Below are 26,660 nucleotides of genomic sequence, written 5' to 3' on the forward strand. Positions count from 1 at the left end.
CGCCACAAGGGCGTGAATCTAGCGCAGGAAGTTCCTGCGACAAAACAAAGCGAGCGAGACGGAGTGAGAAGGGGCGAGAGGCGAGGAGTGAAAGGGTTGCTGCCGAAGAGGGGAAGCCGATTGTGACAAGGGAAAAGACGACTGAAACTGCTGGAAGGTACGGCGGCACGGGAAAATGGGAGAAAACGACGAGGAAGAAATGGAGATGGGGGGACTGCCGGATGAAGTACAGGTGGTAATGCGAGGCGAGAAAGCGAATTAATGGAAGAATAGGCTGAGTTGATCAGAAGGTAGCGGTAGCAATTGGTGCCGCTTGGACGACTTTTTGCAAGATGTGACCAGCTTCTTGCACTGCGAGATCATGAGACAAATTGGTCAGTATGAAGGTCGAAGAAGCAACACAGCTTAGTAGCATGAACTCACCAAGCTCCCAGCGGGTGTCCGAAATGTAGTCGCGCACAGTCTCGCAGAGGTCGAGGCAGTTCTGTTTGTTGGGGACGGCGAGGAGGCCATCGGGAGTGTTTGTGCACATCTACAGCGAATGTACCGATAGCATTCAGTCATTGCTCGTGTCATCGTCCTCGTCAAAGAAAGGGGGCCAGAGACTGACCTGATCGAGATAACGCATGGCAGCCTCCTGGTGATTGTGCGCTTTGACTGCTGGAGGACCACTGGTCGACCGACCAAACGCATACACGGCGAGACAAGCGATGTACACTGCCCATCGATGGTGCAGACAACCCCTGACAACGCCAAGACGAACGAATGTCAGTACCCGCGAACAAGAGGGCGAACAGGGAAACGTGAAAGACGCACGCAAGGTCACCAGTGGACTGTTGCCAATGCATCAAACATGATCGAAGGAAATGCGATGCATGCCATGTCGATGCCCTGCCTTCTTTCGAGCTCGACCACATGCGAATGCGCGTTTCTGCGGCATGGTAGATCGGCGGAGTCACGACGAGACCGAGGGCTACTTGCGCTCCAGCGTAGATTTGCAGTCTGAACAAGAACATGAAGAGTTAGTGCACGAAAAAACCGAGTGGGGGGAGCCATTAGAAACGAACTCGTGAATGTCGATCGAGAAAGTGATCTGAGCGGTCGCGTAGAGGGAAATTGAAGCACGCAGCAGCTGACGCGTTGCGGGCGAAGCGTCAACCAGAGCACCGTCGAGTCTCTGCTTCCAAGTATTGTATGCCGAAGAACTGTACAGGCAAGCGAGATCAGCATCTCCCGAACGCGATGAGGGAGCGGCAACACGTACATCATGTCACGCCATGTCTGCGCGCGACGTTCTTGATTGGAAAAGCCGAGGACGTGATCGCGCCTAGGAAAGAAAGAAGGCGAACAGACAGTAGGCGAATTAGCACCAATGCCATGCTCACAGTGAACGATACTAACGTACCAGTGCAGATCCTGCGAGACGCTGAGCAATCCATGCAGGAGGGCGATTCTCGAGAACGGATTGAGACTTGGAGGGTCATGAGTCGCAGTCAAGCACGCCTTGAGCGCCGAGATGAACTGGATCGGCGGTCGTGCTTCGTCATTGAGGCGTTTCCATTCTTGAGCATTCGGAGCTTCCCATAGATCTTCGTCACACGGCAGCTGCAGCTGAACCTGGAATGCAGACAGGGTGTGCGAATGCCGGAAAAACGCAGCATCTGGAGACAGGGGAGTTCCGGATTAGGCACCGATCCAAAACGAACCAAATTGCCTTCGGCAAGAAAGCAATGGCAACTTACGTTCGACATCGACCGCGAACATGATCTGCGCGAGCCGTTTTGCCACTTCCTCTTGGATCCAGGCGCGCCACAGGAAATCCACGTCTTCTTTCTTGTCGTGCGGGATTTCAATGGCAAGCTGCGAGAAAAGACCACTGCGCTTGGCGAGAGTTATGCAGGACGACCAAAAGATGTGGGCCATCTCGTGATCCATGCGAGCTGCAAGCAAAGATTCGTAAGCGACTCGGAAGCGAGTCTCAATGTGAGCGTCTGGACGTACTGCTGCACAGCTTGCCAAAGATGACAATAAGAAGAACAGTCTGGTGCAACCAGATCTCCGCACGAGGTCGGAATTCGGGCGAGCAGAAGACCTTGCCTCGGAACCAAGGATGCAGCTGGACTGATAATTGATAGGCGTCAAGAGGCGCAAAGTAGGTACCCAGAAGCATCTATGAAAGGAGGACCCAAAAGGTATCAGGTCTGCGGCTAGGTTCCAAAAACGAGAAAGCCAGAACTCACCATCGAGAGAAGCAGCGGTGTCGGAGCTTGATTCGGCCTGAAGGATGCTCGGTGGACAGCGGGGGCGGTTGTTTCGTGCATCTTGACCCAGAAAAGGTCTAGGTAAAACGTCATATTGCGAGCGCTCATTCGAGGATCTGAACGCAGCGAACCCCATTCGGGCTATCACCAGCACGACAAGGTTAGTTTAGGGCGCGATCGCAGTGCCGCCATAAAAGCATCGGAAACATACTCCAAGATAGTCAAGCACTCGCGTGCGGGTATCGCTGTCGACATAGATCGACCAATCTATCGGTTCGTGAGAACTCGGCATGTCGAAAGGACTGCCAGGACCGCTGTGGGAATCGGAGGATGACAGCTACAAGCGGAGAACATCAGTACTTGCGGAAAGGCAGACAAGTCAAGGATGACGTACCGTAGCAATCGGCGTTTTCGTGCTTGTTGGGGGGCTGACTTCCTGTATGGGCTCGAGCTTGACCCCGTTCGAATGATGCAGCGAATTTGTCGCGAGGTGATCGTTCGAATTGAGGCCAAGCAGCCCGATCCCTCCCCCGGATACCTGACCACCCTGCTTCTGCTCGTGCGCTTCCAGCTCGCGCGACACTTGATCCAGCTGACTCCCAATCCCATTGTTCAAGAAAGCACCCAAGAAATCCGTGTTCCCTCCCGCACCTGGACTCGCTGGCCGACTCATGGCAAAGTGGACATCGAGCGGCTGCGACGCATCGAACAGCCACGACATGTCTTGCGCCGTCATGTGGTTCGAGGACATGAGGTTGAACGGCTCCTCGAAATTGTACGTCTGGGCGGCATGCCCCGCGAATGCTTGCGTGGGATCAAGATTGAACTGCACGTGATGTGTCGGATGCGGAATCGGCTGATGCAGGCTAGGCGTTGCACCGTTTGCGAGAGGATGATGCGAAGGCCCGACACTGAGGGTTCCGTCGACGAGTGCGAGCGCATTCGACGTTGTGCTTGGGGCGGGTGTATCAGGTTGGAATGTCGAAGGTATCACGAGCGAACTGGCAAAGATGTTGGCGGCAGGAGGCACGATGGTGGGCGTGCCTCCAAAGGATGCAGTCGGAGACGGCCCGCCATACGAGGAGCCATACGTCCCTGGCGGGGACGGCCCTTGTTGAGCGGCGGTTGTGAATGCGTTCTCGGCTGGGGACAGCGAGGTCGACATGGCATGAGGAGACATGGTCGAAAGCGTTGAAGTGGGCGTATGCGACGACAGGTCGGAAGGATGTAGCACGGGGAACGGTACCCCCGCGATAGCTGGACTGTTGCCTGTTGGTAATGCGTTGTATAGCGAGTTGTGCAGTGCTTGGCTCTGAGCAGCCGTGAGTGCCTGGCCGGGAGGGCCCACTGCTGGCATGTCGAACCTCTTGGTCGGTGGAGTCGGCTGCTGCTGCTGTTGCTTGGTGGCGGTGGCCTCTTTGTTCGCCTTGGCACGTTTGCGCGGGGCTGCGCCTGATTCTGCTCGAGGACGCAGCTCGCCCGAGTCCTCGCCTTTCTCCTTCTCGCGCTTGTCGTGGCGTTCGGCGTGTCTTGTGAGGAGGTCCATGCGGACGAACGTCTTGCTACATCTGCTTGGCGAGACACGCGGGGCAACGACGCAGTGGGTCAGCCGAGTGGGTTCGCGCAAATCAGCTGGGGCTCCCGCGCCTCCGCGCTGCGAGCCGTGTGGGAGCGGTCACTCGCCTGTCGCAATTGAAGATCGTCGTCGGATTGTGGTTCAGCTTGTGGCGGTTAAGGTGGTCTGGCCGGCTGAAAGCTGTAGGCGATGGCGCACGCGAGCGAAGGCGTGAGTTGAATAAGGGCTCGCAGGGCCGAGAGAGCGCATACAGGCACCGAGCGTGGCACTTCGGTGCGCGCGCAACTTACATTTGATGCATCCCTCGTAGTCGCAGGCGTACCGCTTGCCGTCCTCGGCCCCGTGGGTCCGCCGGCGACGCTTCTTCTCGGGCAGCGGTGCGGTGCCTTCGTTGGGAGAATCGGATGTTGCTCGCGATCCAGTCGCCCGGTCGGCGGGCTGCGCGGCCTGTTCGAGCACCGCCATCGAGCTGAACGCTGCACTAGCAGCCGTCATCTGGTCGTCTCGACGGAGCGGAATGGGTGGCTGTGAGATCGATCGGGCGCGAAGGGCGAGCGGCGGGCCTTTGAAACTTTTGCTTTCGCCCGTTCGACCTCGGGGCCACAACTCCGCCTTTTGAATTTTGATTGAACCTTGATGGCTTTGCGCCGCCGCCGGCCGGCTCGACGCAAAATTTCATACAACCTGTTCTATTCCTTCAAGTATCATCACGCCCATGGTAAACGACTACAGCCTCGTCGCGCACCTGCAGAACCGAATCCGTGATTTGGTATTGATCGGTCGCGAGGAAATTCAAAATATTCCGAGTCAACCGTCGGAACTTCGATCGGTACGCGAAGGACAACACGCGAGTCGCGCCAACTCGTTTCGAAGTACATACGACAGGAAACAGACACTAACTACAGTACGACAAGAACGAGGTGTTATTTGGCCGATTTGAGACGTGGCGCGGCGGCACCGAGTGGGTCCGACTCTCGCGCACGCTTCTTTGAAGGCGCGCTCGCCCCGGCAGGCGTGTTTGCAGCGGACGCTTGCGACAGTGATGCAGAGGCGTCCGTGACGATAATGCTCGCGGCAGAAGGGGAATTGGAATCGGAAGCAGCTGCAGGAGAAGGCGGGGTAGCTGCCGATGGGGCTCAAAAAGTTCTGGGTCAGCGACTTTGCACCGAAAGTTCCGCGCTCGGCGTTGTCGTTATCGACAAGGACGATCGCCACTCACCTCGAACCGCACTGGTCGCAGACTCTTGGCCTCCAGCTGCTCCCGCGGCTTTAGCGGCCGCTTTCGCTGCTCTGGCCTTCTCCGCTGCCGCTCGTCGCATCTTGTCCTTGAAGTACTGCACGACGAACGCTTGGAGAATCTGCAATGCCTTGCTCGCCGGAATCGCCTGAAAGTTGTCGAGCTGCTCCTGCGTGAGGTGTGCAAAGATGCCCGGGTTGAGGATGATCTTGCCTTCGTGCAGAACGATGGGTGGATCGGCAAGCAATGCGGCCGTCACTTCGTCATGCGAGTTGTCGGCCGCCGTCTTTGGTGGCGCTGGGCGAACGTACGAATCGGGAATCGGACCGACCACGATCGGCAGCGGTTTCGAGAGTGCCTCCTTGCTTGACGACGCCGATGAAGAGGCCGTCGCGGCCGCTGCCGACGAAGGTGTCGGTGCTGGCGAAGAAGCCGAAACTGCATTCGCATTCGCCTTCGACTTGCTGGGCTTCGCAGCTTTCGTAGAACCAGCGGCCGAAGGGTCCGCGGGGCTCGGCGCGCCGGCCGTAGCAGGCGATCCCGATGCTGCTGATTTGGCGGCCGCGGAGGTCGATTTTGAGTTGGATGAGGGGTTTCTCCGGAAGTGAAAACCATCAAAGCTCGCGGCTTGGGCCGGGTCTATCATCCAAAACGCGCCTTTTCCTGCTTCGTCGGGCCTCCTCAAGACTTTAAGGAAACCACGGGCTGGCGTCAGGTTGTGTCGAATCGAGTTCTACACAGGAGAGAATGCACTTTTAGCGAGATGGACGCGGGATGGGTGCGTAATGAGGCAGGGAATGCTCACCTGCCAGCCAGTCTGATAGTCCTTGAAATAGGGCCACCTCGAGACGATCCATTCGTAGATTTGTTGCATCGTGAGCTTTTTCAGATCCGATTCGGTAACAGCCTGTGCGATGAGGGAAGCATAGGTGTATGGCGGTTTTGCCAAAAGGTCATCTGCCGGAGCGCGCAAGGGCAAGGGAGTGCCCGGAGGGTGACTCGCGGGCATGTAGGGACTCGGGCGAGGCTTCGACGGTTCGAGAGTCGGGTTCGCCGAATCGACAACAAGAAGATTCGCAGCATCAAGAGCAATTGAGACATCGTCGGGCGCGATGGCTTTCGTCTTCTTTCCGGTGGAATCGCCGACGCCTTTGCCTGATTTTGCCTTGCTTTTCTTCGGAACTTTCGACGCGGCTTTGCTAGGCTGTGCGGTTTGTGAGGCAAATGCCGATGGTGGAGCAAGCGGGAGCGCTGTCGTCGAAGCGGAAACTGTGGTCGGAATCGGCATCGTCGCAGCATTCTCGATTGCCTGCAACGTTCCGAGATCCGGCAGAATTGAAGCCGACAATGAGCGGGGAGACGGTGTAGGAATCGAAGGCAGGGATGCCATATTGGACGGCAGAGGCGGAAGCGATGCAGAGGTCAGGGTCGAATTCGCCGATGGTGCCGGAGAGGCAGACGCCGCATGATTCGATGCTCTGCGCTTTGGTTGCTTCATCGCCATCGGAGCAATTGTAGGCTCTGGCGCAGGGGCAAGTGTACTCGGACCAGGCGAGGTTGCGCGATAGGATTGTCCTTTCATGGGGGTTTTGCGGATCAAAGGCTTGGTGTCTTGCTCCATATCGACGTCTTCGTCGCTGTCGTTGTTCGAGTCATCGCTATCACTGTCATCTCCGTCTCGCCAACCCGCGTCTGTATCTAACGCCGGACGTGGAGGCGGACCTTTCCCTTTGCCCGGGCCTTTGCCAGGTGGCGGCGGTCGACTCTCGGTCGACTTTCCCTTTCCACTTCTCATACCGGCTCTCCGACCGGTTGCTTGGCTCACTGCACTCGGAGATTTTCCGCCGACCGCCTGTCCTGACAACAGCTGGGCGATCATGGCAGCTCGTTGGCGTCCGAGTTCGAGCTCTTCTTCGGTCGGACCCGCACTTGGAGGAACCGGAGCTCGAGAGGAGGAAGTAGTAGCAGGAGCCTCTGTGTACACGGCGTTGCGTGAAGCTGCTCGAGGTGGCGGAGCCATTGCACTGTGAGCCCGCAAGGAAGCTTGACGCGGCAGGGGGCTCCGAGAAGGACGTTGGGAAGCTGATGTCGAGCTCGGTAGGCTGGTAGATCGAGAGGGTAGTGGTGGCAACGATGTACTGGCGTCTGGCTGCTCAGGTACAGCTGGTGTAGCCATGGGACTCATAACGCACTCTGTCGGCGTAGGGGTCTGGGCGATGGAGGGATCTATCGGTGTACCGGCAAGATCGACAGAAGGCGCTTGTAGCGGGCTGACATCGTTTTCGCTGTCCGACACCTCGGACAGACTGGACGAGTCTCCCGCTTCGACAGTGACCTTTGTTTTCCCTTTCCCTTTCCCTTTACCACTTCCTTTTCCCTTCCCTTTGCTGATCTTGTTCGATTTCGAACGACCGTCTGTCGATCGAGGCCTCGGTATCTGTTTGCCTTTCGTGAGAGTTCCACCCTCGGCTCGGTAGACGTCGATGGTAGGCAGCAAGAAATGAAATATTCGATCAGCGATTTGCAACTTGGTCCTATGACATGCGAGGCGAGAGGTCAGCATTCGCCTGAATGTTTCCAGGGTCGGGCAGAACATACTTCTCGAGAAGCAGAGTTTTCTGGCCTTTCGCTCGCCAATGCCCTTCAATCACTACTCCATTGCGGCCGAGGACTTCCAGGATCCATCCTCCGACTTCGTGATCGTAGTACAATCTCGCATGTTGACGCGAGATCGCTCGACGAGGTCCTAGGTCGATATCGGTGGTCGATTGAGCAGCAGGCAGCGGATCAGGCACAGGGGAGAGTTTCGAGGTCGAGGCGATCGGCTCGGGTGTTGCCGTCTGAGCCTGGATCTCGGTACGCATAGGCTGTGGCTCAAGAGCGGGTGCCGGCGCCGTTTCGAGAGGAGGCGGGGAAGACCTGATAAATTCTGCGAAAGACTCGTCCTCTACTTTTGCCTTTCCTTTGTCGATTGCGGATGTACACGCCCCGGGTGACACCAGGGGCGGATCAGCCGGTAGAGTGAAGGCGGATTCTTCCTGTTTGACCAGGGGGGGTTGACTGCCGAGCCCGTCGAGATCTTGACTCGCCATACTCGCCTTACGGCTCCAAGCTGAAGCCGGACGCCTGCCGAGCACAACACTCAGTTTCTGGATGTAGATGTCGAAGCGGTCGAATTCCAATTTTGCGAAAGCCTGTACGGACGGTAGGGCAGAATCAGCGCCAACGTTATCGCTCGCGATCAAGTACTATCCAACTCACCTGTATGCGGCCGTCTGCTGGGATCGTCTGGTCAAGGCTTCCACCGGTGTCTCGCCTTTCGAGACCATCCGTCAGGTTGTCTGCGAAGTTTTCGACTGGAGGTGGCGGTTGGCTGTCGGGAAGAAAATGCATCGGCTGTGCGTCGGGCGAATCTAATGATACTGCAGGGACAGCGACTAGCGGGGGAGACAAGGAGGGAATCGACGCGACATTCGAAAAAGAAAGCGGCGCGAGCGGGTCTTCTGACGGCGGGGGTTGCATAGAGCTCGTGACCGTGGCGCTCAGCTGTGAGTCTGTAGTTGATTTGTTTACTTCGGGAGGCGACGCGTCTCGACTCCAGGACGGCAGGATGTCGTCGTCATGGAGCGCAGAGGGATATTCCCCGAATGGTATCGGCGGCACCTCGTGCAACCGCAAAAGCGTGTCTGTCATCGCGCAAAGCGATCGATAGAGCCGCTACTGTATCTGTCAGAGTGAGCAGCGAGGCAAGATCAGTCTCAAGCATTCTCAAGAGTCTTTCACTATTGTCCTGCCTGCATCCGCCAAACTTCGCATTGAGCACTTGAAGCCCAACTTATGCGCGTAGGCCTTGTCCATCCCGTGTTGGCAGCGAGCTCGCTTGTCCGAGGCCAGGGAGGGATTGGCGATTGTCCGCCTCCCCAGACGTACGCCACGGGCGCCGCAGATCGGGATCGACTCACGCTGAGTGCTCCAGTGACTGTTCCACCACTTCGGGATCCGTCTGTGTCCTTGTTCCGGCGCACCCGATTCCGTATTGCCGGGTGATGTCGATCAAAGTTGCGAGAGATGCAGTGAGGCTGAGCACACTGGCAGAGTCACCGCGAACTCGCGTGTGTCGAGCTCGTAGCGCGATAGCGGCCTGATGCTGAGGTTCGTTATGCTCGGCGTGAAACAAGAGGAAGTCTCATCAAATGTAGTAGATCCGATTCTCCGAAACATTACACCCGGCGCCTCGCCATTCAGCCACAAGACTTCCTCTACTCCTATCTGCACAGGAAGACTACTATACAATGAAGTGTGAACGTGAGGACCCGCGACTCTCGCCCGTCAAAAGGTGAAACATTTGCGAGAATAAAAATACCTCCCGGCGCTCGCACCGCACCGCGCACATGGCCACTGTATGTTATTCCTGTACTGTACAAGTGTACAGCAGCTATCCAACTTGCGCTAGAAGCGCGAAGCGGGCGAGGCCGGCGAGGCGCGGCCTTCGACGCGCGTGAACAGCCGTCGGACTTGCCTCTTTGGGCAGCGGTCCGGCCTTGCACGCCAGCCTTCCCCCCTCTTTCCCAGGGATCGCTGCTTTCGATCGCTCCGAAGCGGGATAGTCACGGCGCAAAAACAAAAACACTTGCAAGACGAGCGCGCCAGCCCGCTCGTCGCCGTCGCTCGTTGCTTCTCTCCCACACAATCCTTAAAGCCTGTTATCTCGCGCGCAGTCGACGTATATAGGCACACCCGCATCAACGACGGTCGAGGAGCATGCCTTCGAAGCACGAGAAACGTTTGCTCAAGGCGTCTAGCGTGAGTTCGGCTAAGTCAGCGTGTGCATGCGTTCCAACCTGCAGCCGCTGAGCAAGCCGCTTCGTGAATTTCAGGTCTTGTCGCGCTCGACAGTCACCATCCTGCGATCATTCTCGACCATCGCCTCGACTCCACAGCCTCTCTCTGCACTGCCGCCAGCATTAGATCCTAGCGTCGAAAGAGCTGTCGTGCTCCCGCAACCTTGGATTGACGAGCCACTCGACATATACGTACCGAGACGCAGAAGCTCGAAGCGACAATGGGCCTGCGCACGAGATGTGGATGCAGCCTCGGATCAAAATCGCCTAGTTACGACCTCGGTCGCACCGGATCCGCCGTTTGTCTTCACCAACCTCAACCCCTTCGCTTGCCTGCCTCGTGAGGTCGAAGCGAAAGTCGCCTGCGAGACCCCAGTCAGGCGACTGTCGGGCGAAATGAGGGCCGCTGCGGCCAACAAGCTCAGAATGATCGCGCGAGAGGAGGGCGTTGTGAAACGTAGGAAGAGCGCCGTCGAGCTAGAGGGGATGACGGACCGGGTGCGGGTGTCAAGGTTGTCGTCGATCAAGGCAGAACGGCGACGCTCGTCGAGCGCTCGGCGTCGCACGTCCTCTCTCACTCCCCGTCGATCGCCATCAAGCGATATCTCGGAAATCCCTCCGTCATTCTGCCCGAATCCACCGCTCACAGCGGCTCCCCTGTTCTCACCAGTCCTCGATCGCCGCGCCGCCTTTTGCGACGAAATGCCCTGTTCTCCACCTCTCTCCACCACGTCACCGCAGCTCCAGCCTCCAGCACTCTTCAACAGTCCCAGCTCGGCCTCGCTGCAACGCCTACAGCCTCGTCAGGCGAGACCATTTCCGCTCCCTGATCTCGATCCCGTCCAGAGATTGCGTCTGCCCCTTGTTTTCCCCTCACCGACACCCAGGCGCACGTCGGGATGCGAACGGCAGTGTCCTGTCGGAATCGAAGCAAGACCAAAGATCGACGAGGAAGAAGAGCAAGCGGGACATGAAGACCAACTGCAAACTGCAGAACAATCTCCAGCACGATTCTGCTTCTTCGACAATGTCCCGCCTCTGTCTCTACCTTCCACGAGTGATGCACCCGCTCCGAATGATGCACCGGCTCCGACACGAATCTTGCCCAATTTCCGCCTCGAGATGCCCTCGGCCAACCAGAGCTTGCAGTCGCTACTTTCGCGCGGCGAACGCAGATTCAGCACGGCGAGCTCATATCACAACTCGTCCCCAGGTCATCGACTCCTGACTCCTGGTTCCATCATATTTCATCAACGCTCGACGCCCTCTCCTGTATCGACTTCCGCAACCACGGACATCTTTGCTCATGCGTTCGGGAGCGTACTCGATGCTCCCGGCCTGCCCTGATGAGCTTGTACATTCCTGACTCCGCGTCTCATATTCATGTTGTTGCCAATCATTGAACGCATGCAAGCCGCTTCCACCGTTCCTGACAAGAGAGATATGCTCGAGAGGAGCGCTCGGTCCGTCGACACCCAGAGTTTCGATCATGACCGGGTCCACAGTACTGGCTCTCAAGATCACTAAAGACCTTCAATGCGATCCCGGGCGGTTGTATTCGCAATGAGAGTCGTTCAACCGTCTGCCACTCGATTCCAAGCCAGAGCCAGAGGTCCGACTTTTTAGCACTCGTTCAACGGTCGCCTTATTTTCGGAGCTACACATCATAGCTGCAGGCCTCGCGCGATTTGCGCACAAGCAGCCTAGAGGGCAGACGGATCCCCAGGAAGATCTCACGAGCTGTCCAGACCCTGACGGAACGGAACGGAACCCGCAATTCCATCAACCGTTGCTCGACTCCACAAATCCCTCAGTACGGACGTCTCGACTCGACACAGGTACGAGCAAGCTTCTCGAGGATAATCAAGCTCCGCCATCATAGCAGCGTTCGCCGTCTCATCGACGCTTGCTACCTTCGAAGTCCGAAGGATCCGTCTCGTCGAAGCTTTCGAAGCCCAGAAGGATCTGCAGAGCAGGAGAGCCGACGCAAGTCGTGGCCAGGGCGATCGTTTCCAAAAGGGTAAGTCCGAGGTGTCTCAATTTCATTCGCAGAAGCGAAATTCAAAAGTGACCTTCTGCAGTTCCAGGCGGGTCTCCGGGTGAAGTTCCATCACGCTCGCGCAACAAGCCAGGTGCGAAGAGGCGTCTTTCCTTCACCTCTACATCTTGTCCCAACAGCAAGGTCCAAGTCGACTCCGTCGCCGTAGGCCGGGCACATACACCGCCGAGATGGAACCTTCTCATACGCGGAGTCGTCGTTCGATGAACATGTTTCGCAAAGAGGTCGCCTCAAGAGGGTTCGTCAAGAGGATGTCCAGGGCTGTCTCTGGTCAAACCAGCAACACGAACAGTCCGCCTTGTGCAACGCCAGCACGACAAAGCAGCTGTCCACCATCTCCTGTGCAAACTTCCTTCGCCTCGACACTCTCGCCAATACCCTTATCTTCACCGACATTCGCGGCACCGGCTCATCTCAGCCCAAGCCTCTCGATCCGTAGTTCCTCGTCTGCGTCTGGTCGCTCGATTCGCCGCAAAGCTGTCCCGGTGATTGAGGATGCCACCGCGTACGCCCTGAGTTGGACACCATTTGCAACCGCCTCGTCATCCGAACACGACATGCAGCTAGACGTGGACGTGGTGGACTCGAGAGGAAAGCCTGTTTGCGAAATTGTCGACGGATTGTGGACGAGCACGGTCGATCTACGGGTACAGGAACCGCTACCCTGGTGGTGCAATTCGCCCGCAAGCTCCCCCTCCCTTTCTTCTCCCAAAACGTACAATTGGAGTACGGTCGCGACCACACGATTATCCCGCATCACCTCGCGCGGGTTACAAAGGCCACTCCCTGAACGGAGCTCTACCAAGTCGCCCCTCCCCGAGCTCGAACTACCTTGGCTTCCGACCCTGTTTCCCGAAGGAACGCCACGATTCGACGACGACGACAGCTTTGTCAGGGTCGAATATGAATCTTCTTCGCCTGCCTTCTCGACCTATTCTTCATACTTCAACGCGAACGCGAATGTCTCGGCTTCCTCTTCCTCTTCCTCATCGGATAGCTGCCCATCGCCTACGCTACGTGTACCTCGCGTCCTACCGCCAACAGATCGCAAGAGTCTCCTCAGGCTTGAATCCGGAGGTCGTCCATTCGTGTTTGATTCGTCCCGTTCAACCCCGGCAGCTCAGATGGGCTCTTTCGAGTCAGAAAACGAGGACGATGGCGACGTACTCGTGATACGGCTGCCACAATTACCTTGAACCTGGGGTACATGATCGTGCCCGGACGAGAAACTCTGTTCTCGTAAATCTGCAGAATATTTGATTGCTGTTGGAATTGTCACACGCCCACGATCTCTGTAAGATGCTTCAACATTTCGTGAAACATATTCACGAGCGACGCAAGCTCTTTCGCTGTACCTCCGCGACTGGGAGACTTTTGAGCTCGCCACGTACGCAAATTAACCGCGCCGAGTGACCCCGTCTGATCCAGGTCAGTAGGTCCTTTCGTAGACGCATTCGATACGAGCATGTACATTTGGCCTGTCCTGGCATGTGTACAGTGTCTCGCGCTTTGTCGACCTTCTTGGGTGCAGAAACCTCGGCGAGCGGCTGCATCGCGTTTTATGCCCTTGCGGTATTCGCCTACACTGCACCTTCACTGCCCCGGTCGATCGCGCATCACTTGCGCGCACAGGGTACAGACACATGGCACAATCTAGCCTCAACAGGGCAATCGTCTGACGAAGACAGCAGTTTCATTCATCGTCCTTTCCCGTTCCGTCGAAATGTTTCCGAATGCAGAATGAATCCCGCGGTGCACGAGGGCAGCAGGTAACAAGCTTGTCGCGATCCTTCCCTGGCCCGGTGCGTTCATTCGCTGTGCGTTACCCGCTGCCGGGGAGTACCGCCGACCCGCTTCGCGCGGGCGTCGTCTCTCCTCTTGCTTCTCCCCATCGAATCGAACGGAAGACCCTTCTCGCTGTGCGACTACCACGATGTCGACCCCGGAACCCCTCCAGGCTGGTCCTAGGAAGCTCAAGAAGAATGACAACGTCAAGAATCGGGTAACTCGCGCGACCTTCTTCTCGCCGAATGCTCTCAATGAACTAATCTCCCTCTTGTTGTCTCGCCAGATGTCCCTCGCATTCCGCAAGACATTCTTGAAACCTCCTTCGCAAGCGAAGCCCGTTTCCGTTGTTGAACCTACTCGCCGGTCGCCTGGATCTTCGCCGTCTTCGCTTCCCAGTTATGCCGTAGCGTCTTTGCATTCGAGTCGCGGGCAGCTTGGCCCTCCTCCAGATATCATCCGTCAATCGTCGATCGGGACCGCAACCCGCGAGTATGGACGAAGCAACAAACCGCAGACCGCCGCGGCCGAGGGACTGGTTCCCCGCCGCTCACACATTGGCGCTGGCGCCGTCGGCACATCGCCTCCACTGCCACCAATCCCTCCTGCATCGGTCGCTCAAGGTCGCGCGCCGCAAATTACTTCGGCAATTCCGATCGATGGCCTTGGTATCGCGCTTGACCTCTCGCCGGTTCAGGCTATACGCAACTCCCCTCCCACCGAATTCAGAGTACTCGCGAATGTCTCGCACGCTCGCCACTCTCGATTGTCGCCAATTGATGACTTGCAGGTCAAGTCATCCAAGCTCGACAATGACCCTCGTCCCGTCGAGCAGCTTCGCCTCGACACCGACCGCGATCGGCTGATGCGTGCTCGTGCGAGCATCTCGGCTTCGTCCGAGTCTGATCCGGCACTGAAACTCCGGGGAGCGAACCGCCGCGACCCTACGAGATGCCACACCATGGCGGTAGTCGAATCTGACCTCGGTTCCCTTGCTCGTCCACCCAAATCGGCTCTTCGCAATCGAGAGTCAGTTCAACAAGCCTCGAACAAGCTCAGTGCCACTACCACATTGGTCACGCCAGCAGTAGCAGCTTGGACCAGCCGTTCGGACACTTCTGCTCGTTCGTCTTCCGCCGCGGCTCTTCCCGGGGCTGGTATCTACTGTCTGCGTCCGACAGTCCACCAGGCGACACAAACTCCCGACTGGTTCTTGCCTCCGCCAGTGTCACCGTCGTCGCGTCGATTCTCAGCGACTACACCGCCACAGGCCTACGCCTCATTCACTGGCATGTTTGGCGGTCCACCGGCTCGCGAGAGCTTTGATCGCGTCGAACCTTCGCCTTCGGTCTACTCGATTGCATCGTTCGACACTCGCGCTCGTCACAATGCGCCGCTTCAGCACAAGCGGGACGAGAGTCGCTCGTCTCTGTATGTCGAGGAGATCAAGGAGACTGAAGAGGATCTGCAGGATGCGATCGATCGTCATCTTGGAGAACTCGAGCGGTCGCACGGCCTTGCCCTCGGTCCTGCCATCGCCGTCAACTACGACCTGCCATTCCTTGACCCTTCCCCGTACGACACGCCGCAGATGCGTCCTTTCGAGATCCCACCGACTCCGGTCGCGCTCACTCTCCCACGTGCGTCGTCGGAAAACCGCGAGCTCTCGCCAGCGTTGATCGCCAATGTCGAGGATACACCTGTGCCAGATCGTACACCGACTCTTCCACCTTCGAATGCCCGTGCATCCTGTAGCACGTCCCCTCTCGACTCGCCGACTTCGTCGACATCGGGTGAGTCGTGCGCGACGACTTCGACTCCCCCGACGTCCTCGGCCTCGTTCATCGACGAAGTGTCGATCCAACTCGCAGAACAAGAACCGATCCAATTCCGCAAGGCCTCGCTTGTCAGTTCGTCGTCACGCAAACCTTCGCTCGTGTCGACATCTTCGATTCATTCGGTGCACTCGCTCGCGCGTTCGGCACACTCGAGGTCTTCGAGTACGAGCACGAAATCCGTCTCGTTCAACCTCAACCAATTCCCATCGACTCCATCTACCGAACATCCTCCCAAACTCGATCCCCTCGCTCTCGCATCAATCGCTTCAAACTGCAGCAGCAGTGACGACGCGCCCGTGCCTTTGACAATTCGTCGCAAATCCGAGAGTGACAACCTCGCCGCGTTCGCTAGACCTCGACCTACCAACAGCACAACCATGTCTCGAGCGGAACGAGCGGCTCGAGGTCGTAGTTACTTCTTGGTACAAGCGTTGATGGGTGAAGAGTTGCCTCACGAAGGGATGATTCGAGATTGGGCAAAAGACAGTGACGATTCGGGTTCCGAACAAGATGATGATGATGCTGGCAGTATTGCCGATAGCGAAATCTAAAGTAGATGATAGCTCTTCCCTTTCCTTTTTCTTTTTTTGCCTTGTAGCGTTTGCTCTCAAAGGGGCTGGTTCCCCTAGTACTCCTCAATAATCACTTGTAGCTATCACACTTTCTTGTCAATACAGCATCTATCCCGTGGTCCCTCTTCTTCAGAAACGGTCTTGGTTCGCCCCAAAAACGAAAGAGTAGATCATTTCGAGTTCCGATCGACGAAGAACACTGTCGAACGAATCGAGAAAAATACAGTAAATGGGTGGTAGCAAAAAAGAAAGTAGCGCAGGAGACCCTGAGCGAGATCGATTGAGAAAGACGAAAAAATAGGGGAAGAGAGTGAGAGAAGCAAGTCCAAAGAAAGGAAACAAGGGATAGGAAGAGGGGGTATCATATAGGTATCATACCGGACTAGCTGCTTCGCAAAGTGGAATCAGCTGCGGCGGTGGTGGTCGTGGTGATTGTGTGAGTGAGCAGTGGCCGAGTGAGGGTCGGGTGCAGAGTGGTACAAATCCTCGAGCGCATCTGCATACTGTTTCACCTCTCGTGCCTGAGGGAGCAACACAACCGATTAGAAAAACCTGTGGATTTGTTTTGTAGAGATAGGAGAGAGCAAGAGTTGGTGCGTACTTTTTCTTCGAGTACGTCGATACTCATTTTGAGGTGTTGTGCCAAAGCCCGCCTCTTCTTGGTTGAACTTCTCGAACCCATCGACTGGTACTCGACCGTCAACTCGAGATAGATTCTGTGTGAACAGAAAAGACCCAGGTTCAGTCTGCGGACCTCTTCTGATGCGAGTCGAGACAGACAGTAGAGAAGTACTGACTTTTTCTGGTTCTTGAATTCGAGTTCCAACCGTTCAAGCACGGTTTGTAGCGTGAGTCGATGTTGTTCACGTTCTCTCCGTTGCCTCCTGACCTTCTTCTCCTCCCGCTCGAGTCTTTCTTGTTCCTCCTTGTGCTTGTCCTCAACATCGTCTCGCTCTCGTCGTTTCCCCAAACATTTTTTACACAGTTCTGCCTGGTCCTGACGCACGGCAAACTCCTTCTTGGACTGTTCTCGTCTCTTCCTGCGCTCGGCACGTCCGTCGACCACTTCTCGGAAGATCTTTTCGGCCCGGTCGAAATCGGGTTGAGCTGGGTCCGGCGAACCTTCTTCCCGATCGGAAGAAGCTACGGAAGATACGGAAGAAGGTTCGGTCAGGATGGTGGAGGTCGAACGGGCGGAAGAGTATGATGATGCGAGCGAGGGTGGAACATAGGTCGAATCGTAATCGGAACCTTCGGAAGATGCCAAGACTGAAACCGGTCTCGCGCGAGCTTGACGCTGCAAGGTTAGACAATCGAACGAAAGACTCGCTTTTATTAGCAATCCATGCTCGTTTCGAGAGAGCCGAGAAGGAGAGGGCGTGAGATACCTTGGAATGATGTTTGCGAGGGGTACGTCTCTCGATCTCGACTTGTTGTTCTCGGCGCAGCTTGTCCAGGTCGTGAGCCTGTCGCTAGAATCGTTTCAGTGGACGACTTGGGACTCAAAAGAAAGCAGAAGAAAAGACTGACACTGACGACACTGCTCCGGCTGTCGTGTTCGGTATCATCATAGTGTTCAGGGTTGTGCAGTCGCTCTGACGGAGGAGTGTTCGGTCCCGGGTCTTGCCGCCTGACATGAGACGTCGAGAGTTGATGGATGCGTTCATTTTCTTCTTGGTTCCACGCCGTTTCACGAACCTTGACTTCCTTGTCGCGCAACAAACCTTCGACAACTCCTTTGACCCCTTCGACCTCGTACCCTAGCGACTGCAACCCAAACCTGAGGTCTTTGACCTCGTCTTTGAGTTCGATCGCCGTTCGGCAAGGTCGTTCAACCGTCGAATGCTGCGGGGTACGCTTCGATGCGGATTGTTCTGGTGCTGAGGTCTGGGCCGGAGTCGGTTCAGTAGCAGCAGCGGCGGCGGGGGCAGTCGTGGTGAGCATCAACTGCTGCACGAGTCGTTCCAATTCAGACCTTCGCTCGCGTTCTCCGTCCAACAACGCTTTCATCTCTCGCCTGTACTCGAGTTCGGCATCGTCGTTCTCGCGAGTGGTTTGATGCTGCTGTTGCCTCACGTGCTCGAGTTGGAGCTCGAGGTGCTTAACACGTTCGCAAGACTGTTGGTTCTCGAGTTCGAGCGAAGCGAGTTTCGAGTTTAACCGAGACAGCGCTCCTTCGATCAAAGGTGCTACCCAAAAGTGGTGCAATGGTTAGCTTCGCTTACCGAGGATGTAGGGACTCTGGCGTCGACGTACCTTCTTTCGATTTGAGGCTCGAGTTTGCCGTTGAAGAAGTCGCGGCCGAGCGAGGGGCCAAGGCACGTGCACGAGGAGGAGGAGGGGGACTTGCGAGGGCTTCGGTCAGGAAGGTCATGTTGGGCAACCTGTCGACGCTGTCATCCGGCAGAGTCGCAGAGGCGCGTTTCGATGGTGTCGTCCGCACGCGAGGAGGACGCGCGAGGGTCGGTTCGTGGTCGGACACTTCCTCGATCGTGACGGGTGCTCCCGCTCGACGAGCGTTGATCGCTTGGACAGGACGGGCGAGCACAGGCGAGTTGCGGACCGGGTTCAGCGGCGACTGCGTGTACGTTTTGGTGGCCGAGACGAGAGGAGGGGGCGGCGCGAGTGGACGCGGGGACAGGGTCGACAGGAACGGGACGTTCTCCTTTGCTGGAGACGGCGCAGCTGGGATGGTCATGTAGGTCAAGTCGTCGGGGTCGTCGTCGGGCATGGGCCGAGAGTGGTAGCGTACGCCCGAGAGGCCGATCCTGATACTGCCGTCCTCCTCGTCGTCGTCATCGTCGTCGTGCTCTTGATGAGGTTCGTCGCTCGACGCAGACTCGTCCTGAAAGTGTGACGACGCACTCGACGATGCAGACGAGGCCGACACGGTTGCTTGTTGGAGGTGGTGGATCATGCGTTCGAATGAGCGCTCATGCTCTTGGCGTTCGAGCTCGGTGTCGTCTGGATGGATCGGTTCAAGGTGGTCCAGTCGGAGGGTCGAGGCCGAGATGGGTTTGAGTGGCCTTGAGTGGGAATGAGTGCGCGAGTGCGACTGTGAATGCGAGTGCGAGTGGTGGTTGAGTGAATCGAGCAGGGTGCTGCGTTTGGCATGCGAGAGAGACGCAGACGCGGACGCGGACGTAGACGATGCTGGAGTAGGCGTGTCGGTCATGATCGAGAAGGGCGGGTTGCGGCGCGAGGCGAGCGAGTGTGGATGCGCGCGCGGAGTCGAGGTCATGGTCGCCATGCTCGGCGAGGGCGACACCCAGTCGGTCGAGGTACAGTCGCAGTCGGAAGCACTACGAGCCACGCGCGTGCTGTGAGACCCGGCGTGCGAGTGAGCGAGGAGAGGGAGGGACAATCCGCGCATAGATCCGCCAACTCGGAGTAAACAAACAACCTCGCGCGTCGCCGACCTCACTTAATTTCAGAGATGGGACCAGATAAAGTAATACACTATAACTAGTAGCTATGGCTTAGTCGCGCTCGCTCGAGAGTCGAGCTACGGGAGGAGCACTAATTATTTTCATCATCTGAACTGCTTGATCTCTGTTCTCTTGACTAACCTCGACCACACCCTGTGCGAGCGTAAGTGTCCTCAATTCTTGCAATCATCAGTCTCCTCTACCATGGCGCATCGTTTGCTCCCAGTCCCTGCCCCTTCTATCGCAGCTTCTTGTTCTCTCCTGTCCTGCCGTCATGCAGCTCTGTCGTGTTAACTCGTCCATTGTCTTCGCAGGACCTTGCAAGAATGCCGACCTATGTCATTGGTACGCTGTCCACCGCTACGACTTCAGGATGATCCTCCGTTCTGACTTTCATTCGACATTTCGTCCTTTCTGTCGCACTTCCTCCCTCTCAAAAGAGCACATGGAGGAGGACAACCCCAACTCGACGTTCCCTCACTGGATTGCCCTCGAGTACGCCCAGATGCTCAAAGTGAGCGCACCTTCAACCGTCATCTTCTCGTCCTTGTCCCCATCGTCCGTCGAATCGTTGCGGGAACAACTCGTCGCGAAAGGGATCGATCCGAACCGGTTTCGAATCGAGACGAAATCGGTCCGACAACTCATGCAGGAACAATCCGTCGAGTTGAACAAAGTGTGCTTGTTGGACCCTCGAGCTGAACACGTGATCGGTCCTCAAGATGGTGACGACTTTGATTGGTTCCTGTACGCTTGTTTGGGAACGATATCCGATCATTGCTCAAGAACCCTGAACCATTGGTTTCCTTTGTTTTGCTGAAACAGATTCGGAGGTATTTTGGGAGATGACCCTCCACGAGGTACATACACCACCCTCTTGCCTCGTGGTTCCCATTCAAGTAGCTCACAACGAATGGGTTTGCAGATCGTACGGGAATCCTGAGACGAGATGGATACCCTTCTCGTCACCTCGGTCCGGTGCAAATGACAACCGACACGGCACTCGGAGTGACCAAGATTTGTGTCCAAGATCGCAGTTTCGTCCTTTCCTTCCTTTACTCTCTCTCTCTTTCTCTCTCCTTGTACTGACTAGTCTTTTCCCCGCTATGACAGGGAAACTTGAAGACATTGAATTCGTCGATCACCCGACGATCAAGTTCCCAGGGAAAGGGTACGAGAACGAATCGGTCGAGATGCCGTTCCGATACGTCGTTGATCCCGTCACGAGAGAACCCATCTTGCCTGATGGTATGCGCGAGCATTTGCGGGATGACATGGATCGAGAGATGGATGATTTTTAAAGAAATGCAAATACCCACTCTTTGAACCAGTATGGGTACTCTCGAGGCTACATTGAATTTCCTGTTCCAGTTTCCCGAGGTTGCGAGAGAGAGAATTGCTTTCTAGACTGAAGAATGACCAATGCAAAGACATAACAAAAGAAAGCGTTCCATAAGGCTGTAAAGGGGTATCTGTTCAAGGGGAATAATCCATCGAAGTGGGATCGTTTTCGTCTCGGTGCAACAACCTGGCATACTCCAAATCTGTGTTCAATACAGAAATCAGGCGAGTCAGCAACGTTTGAGATTCCTGATGCCAATTCGGGAAGAATAAATGATCCCTTACATAGTCGAAACATGTACGCCGCCCTATTTGTTCAAAGAATCGCAAAAAGATAGTGAGAAAAACGACGGTTCCTCAAAAGAAGGAAGGAACAAGCGTACATGTCGACTTCTCTCCAATGTTCGTTCGACCATTTCTGTCCGTTGATCGCCAACCGTTTCGCAAGTTTATCGTGCGCGTTCGTTCCATCAGGAGCACCGATAAAGAACGCGGCGACATCAACCAGATCCGAGTAGTCGGATTTGATCGGGATGTAACTAGAGGAACGAACTGTCAGTCGGAGTTTCAAAAGTGATTCAGAAAAGAATCGCTTACTGGTACCACTGTATTTGATAGTACATGCAAACTCGTGAGTGGTTCGTTCATACGATGCAAGGATCGGGGAAGGTCTTACCGGCATGATCCGTTTGGAATACCATTCGGGGAAGATGGTAGATTTGAATACCAGTGATCTTGAGCTCCTGCAAAGAGTCAAGCACTCCTTCATCAAAACTCCAGCTACTCCAACAAGAAGCCAGGGAGCGAGATCTGCCCGACTTACATGTATCGCTTGAACTTGCCACTCGGGTAGTTGGCGTCGACGTCGAGCACATATTTGTACATGTTCTCCTCTTCAGGAGTCTTGTACCCCTTTTCGTCCCACCTCAATTTGGGATCGTGCAACATGTCGGAGCACGTCTTGTCTTCGCTCGAATGCGCGCACTGAACCGGTCCTCCAACGTATGCCACGTCCAAGTAGAACGAGGTGACGCTCGACGCACTCGGTACGACACTCGCTCGGATCGAATCGGCATGTTTCGTCGATGCAAAGTGCACGAGTTGATCTCGTTCCTGATCCGAATTGGCTACTGTTCATGTTTCGTCGGTTTGTCAGCATCTTTCCAGCTCTTGCGGTAGTCAGGATGGGGAAATCGGGTTTGCAAGAAGAGACTCAACATGTGACCAATCTTGCCCTCTGCGCGCTTCTCCACCCAGTACCTTTGGCATGCCAAGCTCCTGTCGATTCCCCGCGCCACAGGACCTTGTTGTGACGTTTGCCTTCCCACGTCGGATCCTTGCCGACGGGCGTGTAGTAATCGTTCGAGATTGAAGGGACCAACAGATCGGCATGGACCGACGTCTTTGCGAAGCTGAACATGGGATACAACAAGTACGGACGTGGTCCCGACCTGGAAACACAGGATGTCGTATCGCAGGAAATGTCAGACCGAGACAAGGTTGAGAGATGAGAACAGAAAACTGACCAACTGGTGAACCCGTTCAAATCTTTCAGTTCGGGGTGGTCGCAGAGACTCATCGATTTCTCATGCTCGAGGTTCACGAACGAGTGCAAGTGAGTACCTCGAGGGGTGTCGACTGGAAGTGCTTCCGCAACCCTTCGAGCGGTCGAGTTTGGTGCGCACAGCGATTCCCACGGGTTCAAGCCGTTCGGTTCAAACGTATCTGTCGCTTGCTCGTTGGAGAGATCTGTTGGAGACCAGCGCGAGGTCAGATCTTGAGATAAGAAGCGCGTTTGACGAGAATTTTGGAGAAAAACCAACATTTCCCTTCCCCGGCATACTGTTCGTACAGCTGTCTCGCCTCGCCACTGATCACGACTCCGGGTTCATCTCCGGTCATGAACCTCATCTCGACATCCTCGGGCAGCATCTCGGCAAATTCGCCTAGAATGTCCATCAGATCTTCCATTCGAGGACCTCCTCCACCGGATCCTCCCGTTGTGTATTTCTTGACTGCACCCGACTTGATCCCGAGTCCGAAAGAGTGTTTGAACCAGGGCAGGCGAGAATCGGTCTGCAGAGCGGCCGATCGCTTGCGGAATTCGGCGGGAGCTAGCGCGCGGAACGGTAGCAAGTCGAGATGGATCTGATCGTACTCGTCCACGAGCACGACTCGATTCTCCATCGCGTATCTCCACCTACACGGTTCTCCCTCGTGAGCAAACCTAGTCGGCTACAGCGCGAAAGACGAAAGTCCGGGGGAGAAAGACTGACCAACTGTCGAACCCAACGGGAGGTTTGAACCCGTACCGACGTTCGTACTCCTCGACAGCTTGTTCGAGGGTCTGACTCTGTCTCCTGAGCATGTCTTGCCACCTCTCTTCCGCTTGCTCGACGAGGTACTCGATAGGGTGAATCCGATCGGGTACGTCCTTCTTGATCTCTCGCGCCGTCAGATCCGAGTTGGACAACGACGGTTTGTCGTTGTCGTCGTCATCAGGTGCGATCGCGCGCCTTACGAACTGACTCGCCGTGTCCTCCTCGTCTCCTGTTTCTGGCAAAATGATTTCGGATCGCTTGCCTTTTGGTCCCCTTCCTGCCGCATTGAGAGGGTTGAACACGGGTTTCTCCTGATCGTGCGCTCTGTCCCTGAAATTGCCCCTTCTCGGTTGCTGCGGTTGCTGCAATGGACGTTGAACGAGGTGAGGATATTTGAGCTCGAGTTCTCGAATGATGTCTTGCTCCTCGACGCTCAGCAAGCTACGTTCCTGAGGGCTCAAGTCCTTGACTGCCTCCAAGATGGCCTCGTCGCTCAATTCTCCATCGTCTTCGTCTGCTACACCCTGCTGTCGTGAGAGTGCGTCGTCATCGTCGAGTCCGAGAACGCGCTTGTCGTCGTCGGGCAAAACTTGAGCCCACACGGCTTGCCGGAATCGCGCGTCCTCATCCTCTTTGCGTTTGCGCTCCTTCTCCTTCTCGTACTCGAGTTCGGCGAGGACGAGCTCCTGCGGTTTGTTCGGTCGGAACGGTTTCCCTTCCTTCTTGGCCAGCTGGGCCATCTGCGCGTTCTGACCAATCTTGCGTTTCAACGCCTCGCGTTCGTGCAACGGGATGCGGTCACGAATCGGCACCCGTTTCGCCGCACCAGGAGGTTTGACCCCGGCGGCAAGAGGTGCGGCGGGTTTGGCGCGAGGTTGGGCCTTGGTGCGTTCTGATGGAGCTTTGAAGAGGTCTCCCGGTACGAGCCAGTCGGAGGGAGGTTCCGGAACACGAGGAGCAGCAGGTGGTCGGCGAGGGTCGTTCTTCGAAGGCAAGTTCAAGGGCGGGTTCGTGCGCGGACGTGCGAGTGGGAACTCGGGCGCAGGTTCGAGGCGCGGGATCGTGTTCCGAGTCGAAGAGAAGTACAGGAGTCCGTCGCGCTCGAAGAATGGACCGGTTGGGTCGAGGCGAGAGGATGTCACGGCCGGGTCCCACCATTCAGACTCGTCCTGCCCTTCGCCGTGGCTGTCGCGGGCGAGGACGCGGTCGGAAGTCGCCTTGCCGAACAGATGGCCGCTCTCGTCGCCATCGTCGTCGACTAGCAGGAGGGGCGGGGCATCGGGGGCGGCAAATGCGACGTCGGGGTCGAACGCATAGTCGTCGCGGTTGTACACTGGTTCGAGTTGGCGGTCGGCTGCCCCGGGCGACGAGGTGAATGGCGAGAAAAGGGTGCCGAGGAGGAAGATCGGGATCAGGAAGATTGGATGCAGTCGGAGCGAACGGGACGATGGCAGGAAGCGGCGCAGCGATGTCGGCGGACGCGAGTGCAGGCGGTGGACGGGCGAGTGATTGTGCAGTGCGCGCGACGAGCCACTCGACGCGGGCGAGTACATCGCTACTGACCTGACGGAGCCTGATCCTGATGCCGAGCTTCCTGGATAGGGCTGGATAGCGAGACGAGCACGCGAGGCGGTGGAGGGCGACTGCGACACGCTTGATCAATATTCTCGTCGTGTTCGATCACTCTCCGCCTGACTGGGTCACGTGCAGCACATCATGGTGAATGCGAGCGAGCATGGTGAAGACGCGTATGCCGCTCCAGTCGTCTCGTTCGCGCTCGAGGACGTTCGTTCAACATGTCGCTCGGGCACGTTGACCTTCTCGTCGCGCCACGATGGTACCCGCACGAGCCATCTCGACACGCCCGCGCTCATTCCGACTGCTTCACGGGGCGCAGTGAACCACCTCACTCCAGACAACTTTGCTCGGTGCGGCCTCGCGAGCTGTCACCTCGCGCTCGAACATTTCCTCGACTCGCAACCACCCGCATTCTCCCGCGCGCCGTTCGCGCTCGATCACTTTCTCGGTCTCGCACCAGCTCAGACCGGTGCGCGCCTGGATTACGCGTCGGATCCGACCGCAGGCAATCGGACCCAAGCGGCAAGGCGACCCCAGCCTCGAGACAAAGTCATCGTCTCGCTCGCACTGAGACCCCCTCTCGCGAGAGATCAGCCTCGCGCAGAACCGCCAAACTCGGACAACTTTGCAGTTGCTCTCGGGAGCAGAGGTATCGTCAGGGTACGTAGACCGTTCTGTTCCCTCGTACCCCTCACCTCTCGTTGACCCTGTAAGCGTCGTGCTCGAAAAGGTTTCGCCCGATCAGTATATCGACTGGACTCTGCCGAGACCCCCGGACCTTTTGTTTGCCCTCGCCGATGAACCCTTGGATCCCCATCCGAGCAAGAAACGGCTCGAGAAGAGCGTCCGGCGCAGTTACACCTGGCTCGACCAAGTGGCGCGGCGAGCCCGAGTGCGTTTTCTCGTTTCGCGCGCGAGAATGAAAAACTAATACCTGGGATTGGCAGGATCGCACCAACGTGTTTGCGACTCTCGTCGGAAGCGACGATCTCGCACGCAGGTCCGAATTCTCTCTCGCGCTCGTCGGGGTGCCTTCGAGTCGCGCGACCGCCGCTGCGACCACCGAGGATCCGACCGATACGTACCTCTCGGGCTACGTCGTGCCGAGCTTGAGCGTGTCTCGAGAATTGCTCGAAGCCTCACTGGCCCCTCTCCCGCAATCGAAACCTCGAATTGCCCTTGCTCCTCGCGGACCTCACGCAATCTTGCGCGCGATTCGAGACGTCGGGATCGACGTTTTCGTCGAGGAATGGAGTCAGTCCTGCGCGACGTACGGCATCGCACTCGATTTCGATTTCCCCGTCCCGCCAACTCGCGACGCTGGACAACCCGGACCCACGCCATCGCTCGACGTCGGGATCAACTTGTTCGAAACCCGACATGCGCTCGACTTCTCTGCGCTCTCGACATCGACCTTGGCCCCCGAGGGTCGGGACGATGATCACCCATTCGGACCGGCGGTACCGACGAGGTCTTACGTGCATCACCTCTTGCTTGCGCACGAGATGACAGCACACGTGATCTTGTCGATCCACAATCAACTCGTCATGCAAGCGTTCATGAGTTCAATCCGGAGGGTGCTCGTAACGGACGGACCCCGTGCGTTCGAGCAACAAGTCGAGCGGTTCGAGGAGGCGTACCGAGACCGTACCGAGTCGCAGGAAGAGTATGAATGTGTCGAGCGAGCCAAGGTAGCTTGGACTGAGGTGGATCTCGCGAGAGGCAAAGGCAGCATGAAGGACAAAGTGATAGAAGCATGATGAAAATACAGCTCAATTGCCGCGACTTTGTGATCCTTGTCAGCCTGGTGCAGGATGGCGCGT

General features: G+C 56.7%; 9 protein-coding genes across 9 annotated transcripts; 5 read left to right on the forward strand and 4 right to left on the reverse strand.

Annotated features, from left to right (window-relative positions):
• Positions 1–283: 283 nt before the first annotated feature.
• JCM15063_004989 (uncharacterized protein) lies at positions 284–4,332 on the reverse strand (the record flags this gene model as incomplete). Its single annotated transcript, XM_076676092.1, has 14 exons — positions 284–351; positions 424–532; positions 611–743; positions 817–1,002; positions 1,068–1,205; positions 1,265–1,327; positions 1,406–1,661; positions 1,743–1,940; positions 2,002–2,170; positions 2,241–2,402; positions 2,473–2,598; positions 2,656–3,819; positions 3,941–4,017; positions 4,128–4,332. The coding sequence occupies 14 exons, from the start codon at positions 4,330–4,332 to the stop codon at positions 284–286; spliced, it is 3,054 nt and encodes a 1,017-aa protein (XP_076536630.1).
• Positions 4,333–4,760: 428 nt separating this feature from the next.
• Positions 4,761–8,467, reverse strand: JCM15063_004990 (uncharacterized protein; the record flags this gene model as incomplete). The annotated part of the gene is made up of 5 exons (XM_076676093.1): positions 4,761–4,960; positions 5,057–5,807; positions 5,880–7,608; positions 7,673–8,268; positions 8,336–8,467. 5 exons carry the CDS (start codon positions 8,465–8,467, stop codon positions 4,761–4,763), a joined length of 3,408 nt encoding a protein of 1,135 aa, XP_076536631.1.
• Positions 8,468–9,835: 1,368 nt separating this feature from the next.
• JCM15063_004991 (uncharacterized protein) lies at positions 9,836–11,262 on the forward strand (the record flags this gene model as incomplete). Its single annotated transcript, XM_076676094.1, has 2 exons — positions 9,836–9,877; positions 9,952–11,262. 2 exons carry the CDS (start codon positions 9,836–9,838, stop codon positions 11,260–11,262), a joined length of 1,353 nt encoding a protein of 450 aa, XP_076536632.1.
• An 882-nt stretch (positions 11,263–12,144) lies between these two features.
• JCM15063_004992 (uncharacterized protein) lies at positions 12,145–13,170 on the forward strand (the record flags this gene model as incomplete). The annotated part of the gene is made up of 1 exon (XM_076676095.1): positions 12,145–13,170. The coding sequence occupies one exon, from the start codon at positions 12,145–12,147 to the stop codon at positions 13,168–13,170; it is 1,026 nt and encodes a 341-aa protein (XP_076536633.1).
• A 737-nt stretch (positions 13,171–13,907) lies between these two features.
• On the forward strand, positions 13,908–16,148 carry JCM15063_004993 (uncharacterized protein; the record flags this gene model as incomplete). Its single annotated transcript, XM_076676096.1, has 2 exons — positions 13,908–13,976; positions 14,046–16,148. 2 exons carry the CDS (start codon positions 13,908–13,910, stop codon positions 16,146–16,148), a joined length of 2,172 nt encoding a protein of 723 aa, XP_076536634.1.
• Positions 16,149–16,573: 425 nt separating this feature from the next.
• On the reverse strand, positions 16,574–19,419 carry JCM15063_004994 (uncharacterized protein; the record flags this gene model as incomplete). The annotated part of the gene is made up of 6 exons (XM_076676097.1): positions 16,574–16,690; positions 16,771–16,885; positions 16,967–17,466; positions 17,558–17,635; positions 17,700–18,358; positions 18,426–19,419. 6 exons carry the CDS (start codon positions 19,417–19,419, stop codon positions 16,574–16,576), a joined length of 2,463 nt encoding a protein of 820 aa, XP_076536635.1.
• Positions 19,420–19,923: 504 nt separating this feature from the next.
• Positions 19,924–20,898, forward strand: SFM1 (protein-arginine N-methyltransferase SFM1; the record flags this gene model as incomplete). The annotated part of the gene is made up of 5 exons (XM_076676098.1): positions 19,924–19,942; positions 20,038–20,344; positions 20,423–20,457; positions 20,523–20,633; positions 20,711–20,898. The coding sequence occupies 5 exons, from the start codon at positions 19,924–19,926 to the stop codon at positions 20,896–20,898; spliced, it is 660 nt and encodes a 219-aa protein (XP_076536636.1).
• A 175-nt stretch (positions 20,899–21,073) lies between these two features.
• Positions 21,074–24,812, reverse strand: JCM15063_004996 (uncharacterized protein; the record flags this gene model as incomplete). The annotated part of the gene is made up of 10 exons (XM_076676099.1): positions 21,074–21,141; positions 21,224–21,246; positions 21,322–21,477; positions 21,536–21,543; positions 21,615–21,681; positions 21,762–22,068; positions 22,157–22,389; positions 22,465–22,687; positions 22,762–23,138; positions 23,215–24,812. 10 exons carry the CDS (start codon positions 24,810–24,812, stop codon positions 21,074–21,076), a joined length of 3,060 nt encoding a protein of 1,019 aa, XP_076536637.1.
• A 163-nt stretch (positions 24,813–24,975) lies between these two features.
• JCM15063_004997 (uncharacterized protein) lies at positions 24,976–26,597 on the forward strand (the record flags this gene model as incomplete). Its single annotated transcript, XM_076676100.1, has 3 exons — positions 24,976–25,497; positions 25,583–25,729; positions 25,785–26,597. 3 exons carry the CDS (start codon positions 24,976–24,978, stop codon positions 26,595–26,597), a joined length of 1,482 nt encoding a protein of 493 aa, XP_076536638.1.
• Positions 26,598–26,660: the final 63 nt, after the last annotated feature.

The sequence above is a fragment of the Sporobolomyces koalae genome, assembly GCF_050403365.1.
Source record: "Sporobolomyces koalae JCM15063 DNA, S_koalae_JCM15063T_v1_ctg3, whole genome shotgun sequence".
Taxonomy (NCBI): domain Eukaryota; kingdom Fungi; phylum Basidiomycota; class Microbotryomycetes; order Sporidiobolales; family Sporidiobolaceae; genus Sporobolomyces; species Sporobolomyces koalae.